This window comes from Tursiops truncatus, chromosome 5 (assembly GCF_011762595.2).
Source record: "Tursiops truncatus isolate mTurTru1 chromosome 5, mTurTru1.mat.Y, whole genome shotgun sequence".
NCBI lineage: Eukaryota > Metazoa > Chordata > Mammalia > Artiodactyla > Delphinidae > Tursiops > Tursiops truncatus.
The window spans coordinates 119,349,822-119,366,842 of record NC_047038.1 but is presented as its reverse complement, the minus strand read 5'-3'; the positions used below and the strand labels follow the sequence as shown (position 1 = coordinate 119,366,842).

Genomic DNA, 17,021 nt, shown 5'->3' with positions numbered 1-17,021 from the left:
GATATTTAGTATTTCTAATGACACATCACATGGTAAAATGAAACTTGAGGTTTTTGAGATGAAAACTCTTCCAAGTATAAATATATGTTTCTTTCTAGATAAAAAAAAAAAGAGAGATTCATGACCAGTTTAAATCATTTTCATTCAGAAGTATCAAGTTAGTGATAAAGGCAGGGAAATTAATGCCTTGCATTTATTACTGAAAGACACCAAATGGTAGACTTGGAAAATAACAGAACTTACTTTTCTGATATCATCTAAGGTGTTAATCTCTGGAGACAAACCGCCGTGTACACATAGGAACTGTTGGTTCATCAGGGCAGCCAGGGGCAGGCAGTCAAAGGCATCCATGCAGGCATCATATACGCGTTCTGAATACTTTATTTTACCTTTAACATATGATTAAAAACCAACTACTTACTCTTATGATTTCACAGGTAGGATTTGGTTCATAAAAATAGGTTTTTTTTAAAAAATGTTTTCTTGCCGGAATCATATTAGCATATAACTACACATGCAAAGTTCCAAATGTGATTAAAGAAGACTTTTTAAAGTTATATATTAATCTTTATATCTACTATTTTTTATTTTTGTTGTCCTTCCATATTTGACAGTTTTTAGTTACTTTTTGTGTAACAGAGGTGAGAACTTTTGTATACATATATCCCTGCTAGGTACCTGCAGATGTGTATTAAAAAAAAAAACAAAAAACAAAAACACAGCAACTAGGAGACCAACAGAAGAGGACACAAAACTGGCTGATTCTCCTGAATGTTCTTGTAGAAAAGCAGATTGCAAGAAAGTTTCCAAAGTTGTTTCTAAATCACTGCACATTACTTTTCCTTTATTGACTTATATCTAATGTTTGGAGAGAAGTCTCTATGCTCCATTGAAATAGGACTAAATGACAAAGAGAAATTTAAACTTCCAAGGACAATGAGGAAAATGAAGAGAAGAGGAAAGTGAAATTTATATGAAGTACTCCTCACTCTTAGTATTTATTTCTAAAGGAAGAAGTCGTCTTTAATTTTGTAAAATCCACTCAAGGCTGGTAAATCTACTGGGTCCAGAAAGAGAGGCTCAATGTGGAATCTGCCCTCCATTTGTTTTTACTGAGTGATTTGAGATTAAAGAGTAGGATTATCCTGAACAGCAGTATTCTGGCTATTTAAAAAAATAATTTCATCACTTGTTGCTTAGGCTAAATCACATCAAACATTAATTTGAATTTTTATATCACTTTAAAAAAACTATAATTTAAAAAGAAATTCTGAATTCTCTTAATTGACCATGCTCAGAAAGTAAAATGGAATGACATAATATAGTATCAGTTTTTGAATTTTTGACTTTTAAGCAAGGGATCATATTGTAATACGCTCTTTGTATGGATTAAAATCACTATTTAGCACATACGATGTTAAATGAAGAAGCCTGAAGTATACTTACATTCTTGTTTAAATGTGAAATACTCTGTTAGATGTCTACATTCATGATTTCCACGAAGTAAAAACAGTGTTTTGGGGTAAAGAATTTTCAAAGCCCACAAATACAGCACACACTGAGGAAAAAAAAAAAAAGAATAATATAAAAATAAATATTTTCCATTATACTTCCACATACCTTGGCTGACATATCAGGAAGACATGAACCAAATGCACTACTGTGACCAAAAGTCCCCAAAAGGCTAAGTCTTTTTTACGGAAGATATTGAAGATCAAACAGAAAACATTACTTTGGTACAGAGCCAAGATTCATCTGTACTAAAGTATAAACATTGCACTGGAGATCTAGACACCACACGAAAACAATGGACTGCATAGAGTTTATTGGGAAAAGCCCGAATGAAAATATACTAAAAATGAAAATATACTGTGTCAAAGTATGAGAAGAAACGTGACAATTAATAAATAAAATAAAGTCACTTTTCTTTATAAAGGTAATTATTTTGTACAAATTAGGTAAAAGAAATGGGAGAATTAGAAAGGAAAGGCACCACAAAATTTAGAAGCAAACATTGACAAGCTCAGGCTGACTTGGATTGTAACTATTTTCTTTTTTTTTTTTAATTTATTTATTTTATATTTTTTTATTTTTGGCTGCTTTGCGTCTTCAGTGCTGCGTGGGCTTTCTCTAGTTGCGACAAGTGGGGGCTACTCTTCGTTGTGGTGCACGTGCTTCTCATTGCGGTGGCTTCTCTTGTTGCGGAGCACGGGCTCTAGATGCGTGGGCTCAGTAGTTGTGACACACGGGCTTAGTTGCTCCGCGGCATGTGGGATCTTTCCGGACCATGGCTCGAACCCGTATCCCCTGCATTAGCAGGCGGATTCTTAACCACTGCGCCAGCAGGAAAGTCCCTGTATCTATTTTCCATTATGCTCTCTCCTTCACTACTCTTCTCTCCCATTATCTTGTCTCTCATTTCAGTGCCTTTGGTAAAGCCTTGAGCTTTTTGTTTTATACGTAATTGTAAATAAACTGAAGGCCAGGGACTCTCACCACATATGCTGCTGATAGCTAGGGGAAACATTTCATATACCTTAAAACTCTCAAATTAATTACTTGGGTATTACAGTTGGCATAAAAATGAGGGCCAAGTATAAATTCACCAGGCTTGGAATCAACCGACACCGAAACAGTCTTCCTGGAGTGTGAATTAAGATAACTGGGATACTCAAGTATTAACATCAATTTCATTATCCTCAAATAGCATTCATTAAAAATCCACAGGGAAGAGAACAGCACACTGAAAACAAGTATGCTTTTCTATCCTCATGAACTTTATTCTGAAAGTTAAGACGTTAGAGAACCAGAAAAATATTGAGGCAAAAGTCTGATTCTGGTTACTGAAATCTTAAACCAAAACTGAAACAATATTTACATTTTAATAATGAGTTTTCCAACATATAGTAGGTATGCCGGATAATCTCCACAGGGAAAAGCTACTGGCAACTCATTTGTGGTGCTACCTGTGAACAATAATCATCTCTGTCAGCTCATGTGATAATTTATTAAATGAGTGGAAGTAAATGTTTGAATATATAGTCCAAGTTTTGAAGAAAATACTAATTATCAGAAAAAATATGTATTACTGAGTTGTTCAAGCAAGATACTGCCCCTCACTGTAATTATGATTGAATAAAAAAAAATAATTAGCTGATATCAAATTTTACATATATATGTTACATTAGTTAATTTTATAATTACCATTTTCTGCTTATAGTTATTACCTAAAGTTCATGTGAAAGATGATAGTACTATTTCTGAGAAGTTGACCAACTGGCCTGTATTGAAGGATTATGATCTGTTGATACGTGTACGTGGCTCAATGAGTCTCTGATTGCTGTGTGTCAGGTTTAGAGGTGCACTTACAATGTTCTAGTAAAAGGAGTGTGTATTATCAAGCTTGTCTCACACTTCAGAGATGATATCTATACACTGTTATTAATGTCAATGAGAGAACTATTCTCAATTTATAAGATTTTATCGTATGTATGTTTTGTTTATATATTATATTATAAATAATTTAAAATTATAAATTTAAAATATAAATTAAATTATATAAAAATATCTTTCCAAATAGGTTGTTAACATTGGATGTTTGATTTGGAATAGGAATGGGATGGGTATGGGAAGTCTTTTAAAAATTATATTGTATTTAATGTGTTGTATTTAATGCATACATTGTGGGAGAGAATATGTGTTTTGGCTACTCTGTAGTTACTTTTTTTAAAGGTTTTCTTTGTTTCTTGTTTTCACTAATGTATAACTTATATCCAGTGAAATGTATCTATCTTAAAGGTACTGGTCAATGAATTTTTGCATATGTATATTCCCATGAAACCGCTGCCCAGATTCAGTTACATTTCAGCACCCAGATGGCTCCCTTGTGCCCCCTCCCAAATCAATGTCCTTTGGAAAATGTTACCACAATTCCGAACTCTTTAGATTAGTTTTGCCTGTAACAATTTATTTTAAAGCAAAGCTATAATCTCTCCAACAAAAATCTAAAATGCAATTTTTTAACCCCACTCAAATACTACTAGAGGAATCACATTCTAGGGCCCATATTTTCTTTTTATGCCATCTGTTAAAGATCCTGTCTTGACATTAGCACATGGCTTTATCACCTCTAGTCTTGATTACTATAGCTCTTTCATAACTGAAACCTCAAAGGTTCTGTGGTATCCTTATCATACCTATTTACCTTTTAAATGATTCAGTACACATTTCATGTCCCTTATTATGTAATGGATGTAAAGCACCCTGCATGTAGCAGGAGTTTAAGAAACATGAGCCTCTTTCCTGTAAATGAGAAGGAAGGCAGTCAGAAAGGAGGGGGAAGTAGAGAGATTGGGGGAGAGAGAGAAAGAGAGAGAGAGAGAGAGAGAGAGAGAGAGAGATGACAGAGAAAAAGGAAGGGAGGGAGGAGGAAAGAAAAGTAAAAAGACAAGACTAGAGAAAAGAAAACTCAATTTCCAAATTCTTGGCTCGAGTACCCTAAAAATAAGAATCCGCTTTCCACATTTTATTTCCCTCTCCCCTGTGGCAAGAATAAAATATCTTCCCAAACACTGAATAAAACCACAAATGCAGCCAATATGGAAGAAGTGGCATGGTAAATGACAGGGCAAGGGTGGACTGGAGAGTGGAGCCCTGCGAGCTTCACCCTCAACATCTGGTGGGAGAGCACTGCCAAGCACAACACTGTCCTGCTGGTAACTATTTTGCCATCTAAAGCTCTAACATTCTGGAGAGCTAAAGATCTTGAACAAAATTATAACCTGATATTCTTTTAAAAGAGAAAAGTCTCACGTAAAAAAATTATCCCGTTTAATGACCAATGAAAGAAAAATTAGTTAAATAATTGGTTATTTTTGTCCATGGGGTATCAGATGGCTAATGTGAATAAAATTTTCCCTGGATTAATTGGTTAAAGTAGAAATAGAGAGGCAAGTTCCATTGGCTTTTTTGCAGGGTGAGATGTAAGTTAATTGCACTAATCACTTTTAACTGGACCTCGACTATCTTTCCAGTCATACTCTAAATAATTAAACAGATATTTACAATCTAAAATTAGTTTGGTTTAGTCAATATGAAAGATCGAGCATCCTGTATCTTTTTCTTAATTTTTTATGGCAGACATAGTTTTCTCTTATTTAGCTTCCCCAATGAAGCAGCACTAAGGATATAATTTTCTTCATTAGTTTAATTGGCTCATTGATAATAGCAGTGCAGTTCTTACTTGGTAATTTATGCCTCTTAATGATGTGTATTCTTAAAAACCTGTACAGGGGAGTAAAGAAGGATGTAAAAGAGGAAGCAAGAAGTAAAAAACACATATACACAGCTTCAGATATATAACAAGCAGCTCCCTAAAATAACTATACATGCTGCGAAACATTCTAATCAAAAGTGCTGTCTCTCAGTCACAGGACGGTAAAGTGAGGGGTATGCATTGGCTGGGAAAAGATCCAAACTCCTGAAAAAATGTCAAATGCTGCTCCTTTAAGACATCATTTGCCTGGTCTGACAAGCACACAGAGAAGCAGCGGTGGGAGCTAGCAATGCACTATAAGGATGACTGGCTGCAGGGAGACAGCCAGACAATTTCTTCCTCATGTCTGTGGCATCACTCTGTCACCTAACATTGCTTGCTGTACCCTTTGCTTGTTATTCTCATGCAGAAGCATGGAACATTGCCTGACGTGCTGTGGTTCGTTCTAGTCTATGAGCTTACAGCTAATAAACACAACTACTCTTCCTGCTTAAAGGTGTTTGAGGCCTGGGCTGAGATCTAGTCGTTGGTGCAGGGGCACAGCTCTCTAAGCTCAAGGCAATGTCTTGCAGGGCAGAATGGCTAGAAAGGGAGCCCGAGGAAGTGAATAGAAGAAACAGTTGTGTGTGCCTTTGTTTGCAATTCTGAGTTTTTTCCCTGCATTCTCAGAGAAACAGACACAAAACTATCAGTATATATGTACACATAGCCTTGATCAAAGAGATTAGGTAGCATAATGCCATCATGAGAAAGAGGATGGTATTTGGTGTGAGGCAAATCATTATCCCAGGCAAAATTATCTCTTTCATCACTATTCAGAAGGTTGTTTGTTTCATTTGGGCTAACTTTGTGGGGAACGATTTCTAATCTTGGTGAAAGAAGATGGGGGGAAAGGCGGGGAGGGAGTGTATAAAATGAACTCCATGTACTGCCCAGAGCACACTACCCAGTGCCTGTAAATACTACCCAGCTGAGACTATATGAAATCTGAATCTACTCTTCAAAGCTGATTTCATAAAAATTAAATTTAACTGCTTCTCTTTGCCCAGAGAATAGCCAAAGGAGGAGACCTGCAGTGGAACTCTCAATTATTGAGATGAATCAGGAAGCCTGTTAGGATAGTACACGCTGGAAAACTGAGCTCTCATTTTAGAATTTATCTTAAACCAACAGGATACGCAAAGAGAATATTTTATATTTAATGCTTTGCCCTTCAGATTATATTATATGCAAAGAGTTATTATATATATTATATTACACATTATATAATGTGTAATATAATATATATATTATATACAAAGAGTGTGTATCAGTGCCTGCATCACTGATGTGTGCATTTTTGGTGGTTCGTTTAGTGAGTATATGGCCAAGGCATGGGATGTAGTGGAACGAGCACAGACTTTGCATCCCGGCACTGCCATTTACTATGTGTGTGACTCTCTCTGAGCCTTGGTTTCTGCATGCTGAAAAGAAAGACATTTACATGCTCCTTGAAGAGCTGTGAGGAATAAATGAGATCATTTATACTAGGCAAACAATACCATTTCCAGCTTGCAAACAATGTCAGCTTCCTTAATCCACAATACGAAGCCTCACAGTATCTTCAGTAAGTATATTTTATATAAATATTAGTTCTATTTTAAATAGGCTGATATCACTGAGCCATTCTCAAACCCCTCAAAGGTCACAGTCTAATCAAAATGGATCATTTTTACTTCTGAGGCTATCACACTTTTGTCATTTCTTTGTGTATGTGGTAAGTCCCCGGGGCTATACTCCCAGACTTCTAGAGTTGAATTAAAGAGCTGTTTTTGAAGATGGGGACTCTGATATATGCATCTCAGAACTTTTAAATGTCCTATGATACACACACTCGATATTTCACCAACATTTGGTTTCAGACTTTGATTCTTTGCTTGAATTGCAGAAGGGACATATTATATAAACTACCACAACTTTCATAGTTCAAAAATCTAGATTAATTGTAGACTAAAATAAAAATCTACTGAGGAACCAGTGATTACTGCTTCACAACTTCTTTAAGGAAACAGTTCTAAAAAGCTCTAATTAGAGAGAGTTTGGCAAGTTTCAAAAGGTTTGAGGCCAGAGATTCAGAAGCCTGAACTCCTCTCGTAAAAAAATCAAAGGTAAATAGACTGGTAAGATTAAGAAAATATAATCACTCCCAACAGGAGAGTCTTTGCCATTCTTTGCTTAGAAGGTGGGCTTCAAGAAAAGTAGAACACCGATTTCATTTATCCTCAGAACCTTCCATAGGAGCATATAAATATTAAATGAATAAGATAAATTTAAGTCACTAAAATCATTTTTAAAAATATTTCCTTAGTTTCCACATGACCCTAATTTAAAGGAAGTAGCAGAAACTCTTTATCTCCCATTACTGTTTTCTGTTTATAGCAGTCTTTCTCAAATCTGGCTACACACGGAAATCATATACCGCAAGGTAAACCAATTCTGGCCCACGGGAAGTAACAGTGCCACTTATGGGAAACATCCTTAAATGAGAGGACATACCCTTTTCTTCCTTCTTTTCCTTCTAGCTGCATGTAATGTGGGAATATGAGGGATGAAGCTGGTGTAGCAGTCTTGGGTCATGAGGTTGACTTTGTAACGAGGCCACGCACATCAGATCAATAAGGCAGAGGCCCTGGGCCCTGGCACCAGGCGGGGTCACACGAGCCAGGGTCCGCCCATCTATCAGCTTTTACTAGAGAGAGAAATAAACTTCTATCCTGTTCAAACCACCATTATGTTTGTTTGGGTTTTTTTTCCCTTTACTCTTGGCAGATACTAGCCCTAATGTGATACAAAGGTCTTACAAAATTTGTACTCAGTCACACTTCTCTGCCATGTTGGTCAAGTTAACCCATGAATGAAGTTTATGAGGTTTGCTTATTTCTTCCTCTGTACTTTTCTCACTTCAGTTTCCCTCCTAGTTAAATCTTACTTGTTTTTTGTTTCTAACCCCAGCCATATATGCCCTCGATATTCTCCCAAACATCTATATTCCAATGGTAATTATTTTCTGTACCTTTTTTATCCCAAGATTTTAATAATCAGTTCAAATAATAATTGAATCCTGGAACCATCTGTTCTAGGCTTCTTATTCTATAAAGCTTTTTACAGTTATATTTTCCTACACAGATTTAGGTTTCTAGAGAGCAAGGATGTATATTCCTTTAAATTCTCCTAATTACAGTACATATACATTGAAGAAATACCTAAATGTACTCCTCTTTTTGGACTTATATACCAACACCACCCCTCCCTCCCTTGCCACCATGAATGATTAAGAAATATGTGATCTTTAAATGAGATCCTTAAATGTGATTAATATATTGGTGGGACATATATATATATATACATATATGCATAGTCAATGATGGGAGGTGAATTGAATAACCCCCCCTCCAAAAGTTAGTATAATAGTTTAAAAACAAAAGCCATTTAGGAGTGACATGTTTTTCAACATTAAATATTCCTATAATAAATGAAATATTATGATGAAAATTTAAAAACCTAGAATCTCTTTAATAAATGATTGTTATGAATGTATGACATTGGTGTGAGACTTCAGTAAATTTGATTTCTCTCTTTAATTAAGAATAACTGTTTTCCTTTTTAACACATTATTTCCAAGAGCACATATGATGTCAGCTACTATAGCATGAGCTCTGATTCTTTAAAACTTATTCTTATTTCAAACTATTTCTTTTAATAAATATTTAATGAGTCATTTCTATGTATGAAACACCATGTTAAGCACCTGAAAGAGAAAACATCTGAATGAAACAAGAGCCTTGTCTTTATTCTGAACGTAACTTCTACTTACCTGAAGCAGATGCAGTTGGGAGGCTGAGGAAGAACCTCTACTCAAAGGTTATCTGTTTTGTTTTAACTAATGATTTTGACAAATTACCCTATTAGATGACAGGTGCCAAAAAAGACAAAATATAGCAGCTGTCAGTGTACTCATACAGACTCATACACACAAATGCAGACACATGCACTTGACTATCAATTTACAAAAATAACTTATTGTCTCATAATTATGAGACATAACCAGGCAAACACATTCCTGCTTATTTAATCAAATTTGATTCATTGTCTCAACAGGAGACAGAATTATCTAATGTCAAATATCATGCAAGTTTTGCAAAGTTCCAAATCTATAAAAAGTATGAAAGGCAAAATCTTACTATGAGCCATTTCCTTGGCATTTCTATGCAATAAAAAGCATATGAGAATCAACGGAAAATAGGATATGGAATTTCCCACACATTTATGTGTATTAAAGTTCATTGTTAAAGACTAGGGATTTCCTTAAGGCAATACATATACCACTTTATTTTGCTAAGATATTGTTGATCCATTACTGAGCAGCTAAGAAGAAATGATGCAGACTTACTTCGATACTGAAGTACCCTCTGTCTACATAGTCCCCTAAGAAGAGGTAGCGAGTGTTGGCAGGAGATCCGCCCACTTCAAAGAGCTTCATCAAGTCAAAGAATTGTCCATGGATGTCCCCGCAAACTGAAAGAAACAAAGAAAATTCATCTGATGGTTACATTTTGTTAAGACTCTGAATTAGACAGTAAAATTACAAAATTTTAGAACCATAAGGAATTTAGAGGTCATCTTAGCCAAAACGTTCTTTTGTAAAACAGGAAAGTGAGACAGAAATTCCAAACTTAATTGGTGGCAGACCTGGCTTTTGCATCCAGTTCTACCAATTCACAGATTAACTGGAAAAATAAAGATAATAATAACAATAATGGCTATTATTGTTGTACATTTAACAATTCTGCACCAAACACTCTGCTAAGAGATTTCTACACATTTTATAGTCATGGGATAGGATTTCCTTTTGCAGATTAGTCAAAGAGAGGTTCAGAAATTTGACATAATCTATATACTGAGTCTAAATATGTATCTACTACATGTTATTGACTCCTGAAGAAAAGGAAATGTTGATACCCGTTATAAAAACTGTATTTCACTGACTCTAAAATGCCATCAATTATAAAACACATCATTATTTTATGTACCACTGAGAAAGGAAAAAGCTCCAATTAATTTAAATTTATATTATAAAAGAGCATTTTTGTAAGATGTACCCTGGTATCAAATGTCAAATTTTATTTTAAATTGTGAAATTAAAAAAATCCTGTAAAACTGTATAAATAATGACTGGTAATTGACATTTCTTAACTTTCTCACCTTCTCTTTTAAACCAAAATTCTTCAAAAAGCTACGTAGTCTGTCTTTTTAAAACTCCTTATTCAGTACTTACTATTTCATTTACTACTTTCAAAGCCCTAAAAAAATAAATATTATCTCCATTATGGTTATGTGGCTAGGCGAGATCACTGTTAAAAATGAATGATATGGGCTTCCCTGGTGGCGCAGTGGTTGAGAGTCCGCCTGCCGATGCAGGGGACACGGGTTCGTGCCCTGGCCCGGGAAGATCCCACATGCCGTGGAGCGGCTGGGCCCGTGAGCCATGGCCGCTGAGCCTGAGCGTCCCGAGCCTGTGCTCCGCAACGGGAGAGGCCACAACAGTGGGAAGCCCGCATACCGCAAAAAAAAAAAAAAAAAAAAAAAAGAATGATACAACTGAACTGAACTGAAAAAAAAAAAAAAGAACGATACCGAGTTTCAATTCAGATTTGTCTAATTCAAAGATTTTGCTGTCAACCATCATGTTATAATATCTTTGACATTTATATGGTTTATACATGTGTATATATTTACTACCTTAAGACAATTTTATGCTTGAATGATGAATGTGATGTGGCTGTTTCTTTAATGCTAAGAGGTTCATAGAATGAATGTTATCAGTGAATAGGAAATCAAGGCCAAAGGATGCTATCTTAACACATTCTTATGCTGTAATCACAAGTAAGCTGAAATGTTTTAAACCTCATTCCTTTATCTGATGAAAGCTGATAGAAAGAAAAATGAGTCAAAGAAGTTCATTGATGAAAACACTATAAAACAATGGGTGAATAAAAATGTCCTATAAATCCCCATTCTTACCATCAAGGAACAGCTAGTAAGGACCCAGAGTTCTATAAGCCTGAAACAGGTACAGGTCAGGTGGACTCTATTTTAGAATACCTGCACTCAAAAAGCTTAGAACCTATCAAAACAGATGTAAATTACAAGGAGCTATAACTGCTAAGGCATTCTTTCTGCAAATTCCAATCCCATAGCTTCTTCCCTCTCATGAGCAAGAGATACACAGTACAAATGCCAGAAACATTCTTCCACTTCTGAAATAATATCATACTAGAAAATTGTTTATAAATAATCGTTTTTATTCTTACAGTTGAGTACTTTGCAAACGGGTCCTTATCCTGGCCTAATGAGGACTTTGGTTTGTGAGAGACATGTCATATACTGTATTTTAACCAAAGGGAAAGAAATAAAGAGCAACAAGTGTCGTGGTTCAAACACTGCCGGGTACAGATGCCAGTACCCACTTTGGGGAGACTTGCATGCTGCATTTAAAGCTGTGAAAACTGATATTAATAATAATAATAATAATACAACTAAAAATAAGTAGATAATAAAACAATTCTTAAAACTTAAATGGACTAATAATAAATCCATTTAGAAGACTGAATTAGCATATCTTGTATTACTAAATTTTTAAGAAGGCAAGAATAAACTTATTAATTAATAAGTAATAAGATAATTCATCTTCCACTGATTTATCCCTTGAAATTACTGTTGGTATGGCTTACTTTTCACAGGTTTCTCTCAAATGGCAGGCATTTTTACACCTGTCATGTTATGTTTCAAACCAGAAATTACAAACAAAAAAGGTTTGGCTGGAAACCAAGCCTTTCTTTACATGCCCTCCATTAAGTTCAGAAGTTGAAGGAAGGAACTTCAGGGAAAGAAAGTATGAAGCAGGGCGCTTTGTTTCAGCTGAACTGATGCAGCCGTCAAATGTGAACACCTGTGACCAGGACACTTCCTTGCCACTGTCCCTCTCTCTATCCTGAATCCTATCAGAGGGATAGGATCCTATCAGAGGGTCAATTATGGGGTAAGGCTCAGGGAAAACATGAAGCCAGGTGATGGGGTAGGATGGAGGATTCAAACATTATTTGGAATTTGTATTATAGTAGCAAGTCTAATAATCATATTTTTAGGCTATTATTAAAAGGTCCCCTAGTCAAAATGGGTGTAGGCATGGAAAACAAAATACTCTGAAATTCAGTTACTTGTATGATGGCCACATCATCACTGACTTTACTTTAGACCAGCCACAGAATTCAAATCATACTTTTACAGTAAGGACCTCTTATGACAATGTCCAGCGAAGGAAAGCAACTTGCACATACAATCATAAAAAATATGCAAAGCCCAATGAAAGAAAACAGTAGTTCAAATAAAATACACCCGAAAAATTGAGATATTTTTATTAGAGATTTAAGGATTTCCCAGGTTAGCTTAAGTTAAAGCTATTTAACTTTAAAAAACAATCATCTACCTATCTATCTATCTATCTAGTCACCATCCTATTGCCCTTCTTGTTCACTAGATGCCAGTCTTCTCTGTCTCAAATAAGCCACGTTTCTTTCTTGTATATTCACAGGCTGACTCCTTTTCATCCAATAGGTCTCAGCTACATGTCAGTAGTGTTAAGGAGGTCTTTTGATAAAGGAGCTACCTCTCTCTAAAATTATTCTTCTTCCCATTAACTTGTTTTACTTTCTTCATCCACTTATTACTCTCAGGAATGATCTAGCTGATTAATTTGCATGCCTGTTTCTTCCCTGATTCTTCCCATTGGAACATAACCTACACGAGGACTATGGCCTGTGTGAAGCCATCAGTTTGGTTCACTGACCAGGTGGAGAATAGCGCCTACCACCCAAAAGGTACACGAGAAACGTGCTACCCTAGGATTCTTCCACTGGGCCTGTGCTGTGCTGAATTTGGAAATCCATTAACTAAGAAGTCAAGGTTTTGAGGGGCCCTTGGGATTGACAGAGTTGGACAATAGTTGGAGTTTGCTTTGGTGGAAGCTGAAGGTCTTCGACTGGTCTGAGATGGTGCCTGTTTTAAGCCTTTAAGTCACAACTTTCGAATTAGTGTGCGGCAAGACTGGGGGAGAATGTGGGAACTCCACACAGTTTACGGTAGTTTCTTTACCTGGTTCTACATCAGTACCACTTGGGGAACTTTTGAAACTACAGATTCTTGGGTCCTGAATCAGAATCTCCAGAGATGCAGATTTATAACAAGCTCTTCGATGACTCTTATCCAGAGAGTAAGACTAAACAGACCTAGGCTTTTGACCCTCTGTCTCGGCACACTCAGCCCTCATTCTGCATGCTTGTGCAGTTCCCCTCACAGGGTTCACATGTGGGGGAGATACACACTGGAAAGGCAACTTCGTTCAATGCTAATTCCAGGTTGGTGTGAGATCGGGATTTCCTATTATGTGAAAGGATAATATTGAAGTGATTGTTTGATAGAGTCTAGGATAGAGGAGTGAATCTAACAAAGGTGACGACAGAGAGCAAATTTACTTGTGCATTTGAATGTGGCTATTGCTCAGGCCTTGTGCATTGCAGCCTTCAGATAAAGGATTTATCCCAAAGTCCTAATATTTGGGAACATTTACTATTTTAATATCCAACGTCAGGAAGAAAGTGATCTCCATACTGAGGTATATCCACACTTAGGTACCCAAGAGGATGGAGGGTAGGGCCAGGGCATCACATAGAGGGAAGGGTACTTCCACATGATGGTAAGTGAAAAGTATAGCCAGGTAACCTTCCTTCTTTGTAATGCCGTGGCCCGCACCTTCCATTCTCTTGGGTACCTAACACACTGGTGTCCAAAGAGAAGTAAAGTACAACAAATGTCAGCTAATGAGGCAAACCATCTGCTTGGCTGCTCACAGCCTCTAATTCCCCACGAGGCTAGGTCCTTTCATCTTCAATGTCATTGGCTTTAACAGCACTTCTAGAACAGCCAGGCTTTGACAAGTTCTATTCTACCTTCCAGGCAAGCTCATTCTTCACCAAACACTCCTGCGTCCCATATTCTCCTAGCTTCCCATTATTTGCTTCTCATTTCCAACGAAACACTGCTGGCAGGCAGGAACTCAACTAGGGGCTAGCTCTAAGAGATCTACGATACTGAAAAAGCACCAAAAACACAGGAACACAGTACAGGTAGTAAAAGCTAGTCTCTATGAAATATCCATCCATCTGGCTGAACATTCAAAAATATATATCTCTTCAATAGATTATCACCAGAATTGTATATATTTCCATCACAGATGTATAGTTATGGCATTTAATGAAATGAACACATCAAAGATAACAAAAGAAAGCATACGGGTTTTTCTCTGGACCACTGCTACCCTCAGCCATTAGCAACCTGATGCAGTCCTCCACTTGTTTTTATACTGGACAAGTAAGAACTACCAGGTACACTGAGCAGTTGAATCTATTTGCTGAGAAGGTGGTAAGGTTGCCATTATCTTCTCCTTGGTCCCTTCTCTAAGTCAGGTGACTAAGTGGTTTTGAACTTGGCTGTTCTAACAGCCTCAGCACAACCAAATGGTGCAAGAGGGATCAACATCCTGCAACGCTTACACATTTATTTCTTCATTCTCGTCTACTATCAGGAAATACATAAATTATGCCTAAATAACCAACTACTAAGTAATACCTAAGCAAACAATTACTTTTGAGTAATTGCCTTTTAATATTGCTTCCCTCCCCCAGTAAATCTTGACCCACAGTAAATAAAAGTTTACTGGAAATGATTCTCACACAAGAATGGTCTCAGTAACTTTTGATCTAAGGCTTCTGAAGAGGAGTACAGAATTTTAAAGGGGGAACTAGAAAACATACAGAAAGCCTTTGTCTTTGTTTCTTAGGGAAGGAAATAGCTTTTATTTCTCATATCATTGCTAGAGAGCTAGTTATTAAACTTTGAAATCACAGACTTAGGAGGTTAAAGTATATATAAATATAAACATTAATTTAAATGTGTGTGTCTGTAAAGCCACCTACCACAGGAGGAAGTATTTGGAGATTAGTGGTCAGTGCAGCAGTTAGGGAGTCATTAAACAAGGTCAAGACTTTACTCACTGTAGATTACAGCGAAGTAGTGCTAAAGAGAAATGCAATAAACAGCTGGGGCAGGAACAAGGGGCTCTTTGTAGTTAGCTGAGAAAGCTCTTGGGATCTACAAACTAGACAACGAATCAGTCACAGGGCGAGTCTAAGAGTCCCTAGAACTGGCACACTGCTCAGGAGAGCAGATAATGGCCAGCATATTGAGGACAAACAGACCCTTGAGAAAATAATCTCAAGGATAGAGGACAAGTTAGAAAGATAAGCACAACCAGGACCAAGCCTAGGCCTTGCATCTCCAGACTAACAGAAGTACTGCTAACTCTCTGTTGAAAAGGTGCTCAAAACAACAACCCTGCGTACATTATATGTGTAATCAAGTATGCATGTCTAAATCAATTTAGTGATTCTGCAAATAAGTATACTCATATTATAAGTTAATTATTTTTTCAAAGAATTCCATTGTTTTCTAAATCTACTTTGGCAACTAAATGGCTACATTAGAAAATGTAAACAGTAGAATGCACTGAACATATTAGGATGAGGTCCCAGTATAATTGCTACACAATTGATAGCTTGAAAAGAACTCTGCTACAGCTGCCATCCAGAGTGGAAAACATAAAGAAACCTAAGATAAAAATACATACTTTCATATAAAACTACTTAGAATAGCTTTGAACTAATGCTCAGACTTATGCATTTGGCCCTGTTTACTTGCCTATATTAAAGGAAATCCAAAGAAAATCATTGGGTCAACTTTGTACTGACACTAAGCAAAATTTTTATAATGTCATAGAATTCCAGTTTAAAGAATGCTTACAGAAAACAACAAATCAGTGAAATAATACATTGCAGGTGAAAATAGATTTTTCATGGACTGGCATTTCAAAATTGCATCAGTATTATGATTTAGAAGTCAAGAGCTTTTAATTCTTGACTCACTGTTTATTTTTCTATAAAGATCTTTTAGTTCCTCCAAAATACTGGCTTTTATCATCGTGGAAGATGTGCATGAAGTAGAATAACTACCTCTACACGTTTTTCCAGTTCACATGAAACTAACAGGTTGTAATTTTTCTCTTAGAGAAGACATTACTGAATTGCTGAGCAATTTTCACCATTAGAATTCCACTCTCCTTTCAACTTCATTTACTGCAACCCAATTTTTTTTCCATAATAGACACATTTTTCCAAGACAATAAAAGTTCTAATGTTAAGGAACTAATATTATGTCTAATTCTCAGCATGAGGAGATTAACCTATTAATTTACTGGTTTGGTTTTTGAATCCTCTATCTGCTACACCTTTTTCTTTTCCAAAATCTGCAGTTTTGCAGAGAACGATCTTGCATTTAGAGGTTTTGTCAGATGTTAAACACAGTGGGTACCACAAGTACGTATCTGTTTCCCCCTGTAGACCATCCAGGCTTATGTAACTTCAGTGGATGATAAGTTCAAGTACAAACCAGCCTGCCCAAATATGTGTGATTCATTAGCAGAATGTGCAAACTTCTGAAATCAGGCAATTACTGAGATAAAAGTGAGTTTCATTACAGCATTCACTATACATCTAGAGATCTTCATCAACTGTAAAATAAACTAACCAAGAAAAAA

The 17,021-nt window shown here is 36.3% G+C and overlaps 1 protein-coding gene across 2 annotated transcripts in view; it reads right to left on the bottom strand.

Moving 5' to 3' along the window:
* PPP3CA (protein phosphatase 3 catalytic subunit alpha) overlaps positions 1-17,021 on the bottom strand; it is a 295,701-nt gene that overhangs the window by 66,984 nt on the left and 211,696 nt on the right. For both annotated transcript variants that reach the window (XM_019926474.3, XM_073805565.1), the window contains exons 3-5: positions 9,705-9,829; positions 1,447-1,558; positions 244-389 (exon numbers count right to left, since the gene is read on the bottom strand). In XM_019926474.3, the coding sequence (XP_019782033.1) occupies positions 244-389; positions 1,447-1,558; positions 9,705-9,829 (383 nt within the window). The remainder of the gene's footprint in view (positions 1-243; positions 390-1,446; positions 1,559-9,704; positions 9,830-17,021) is intronic.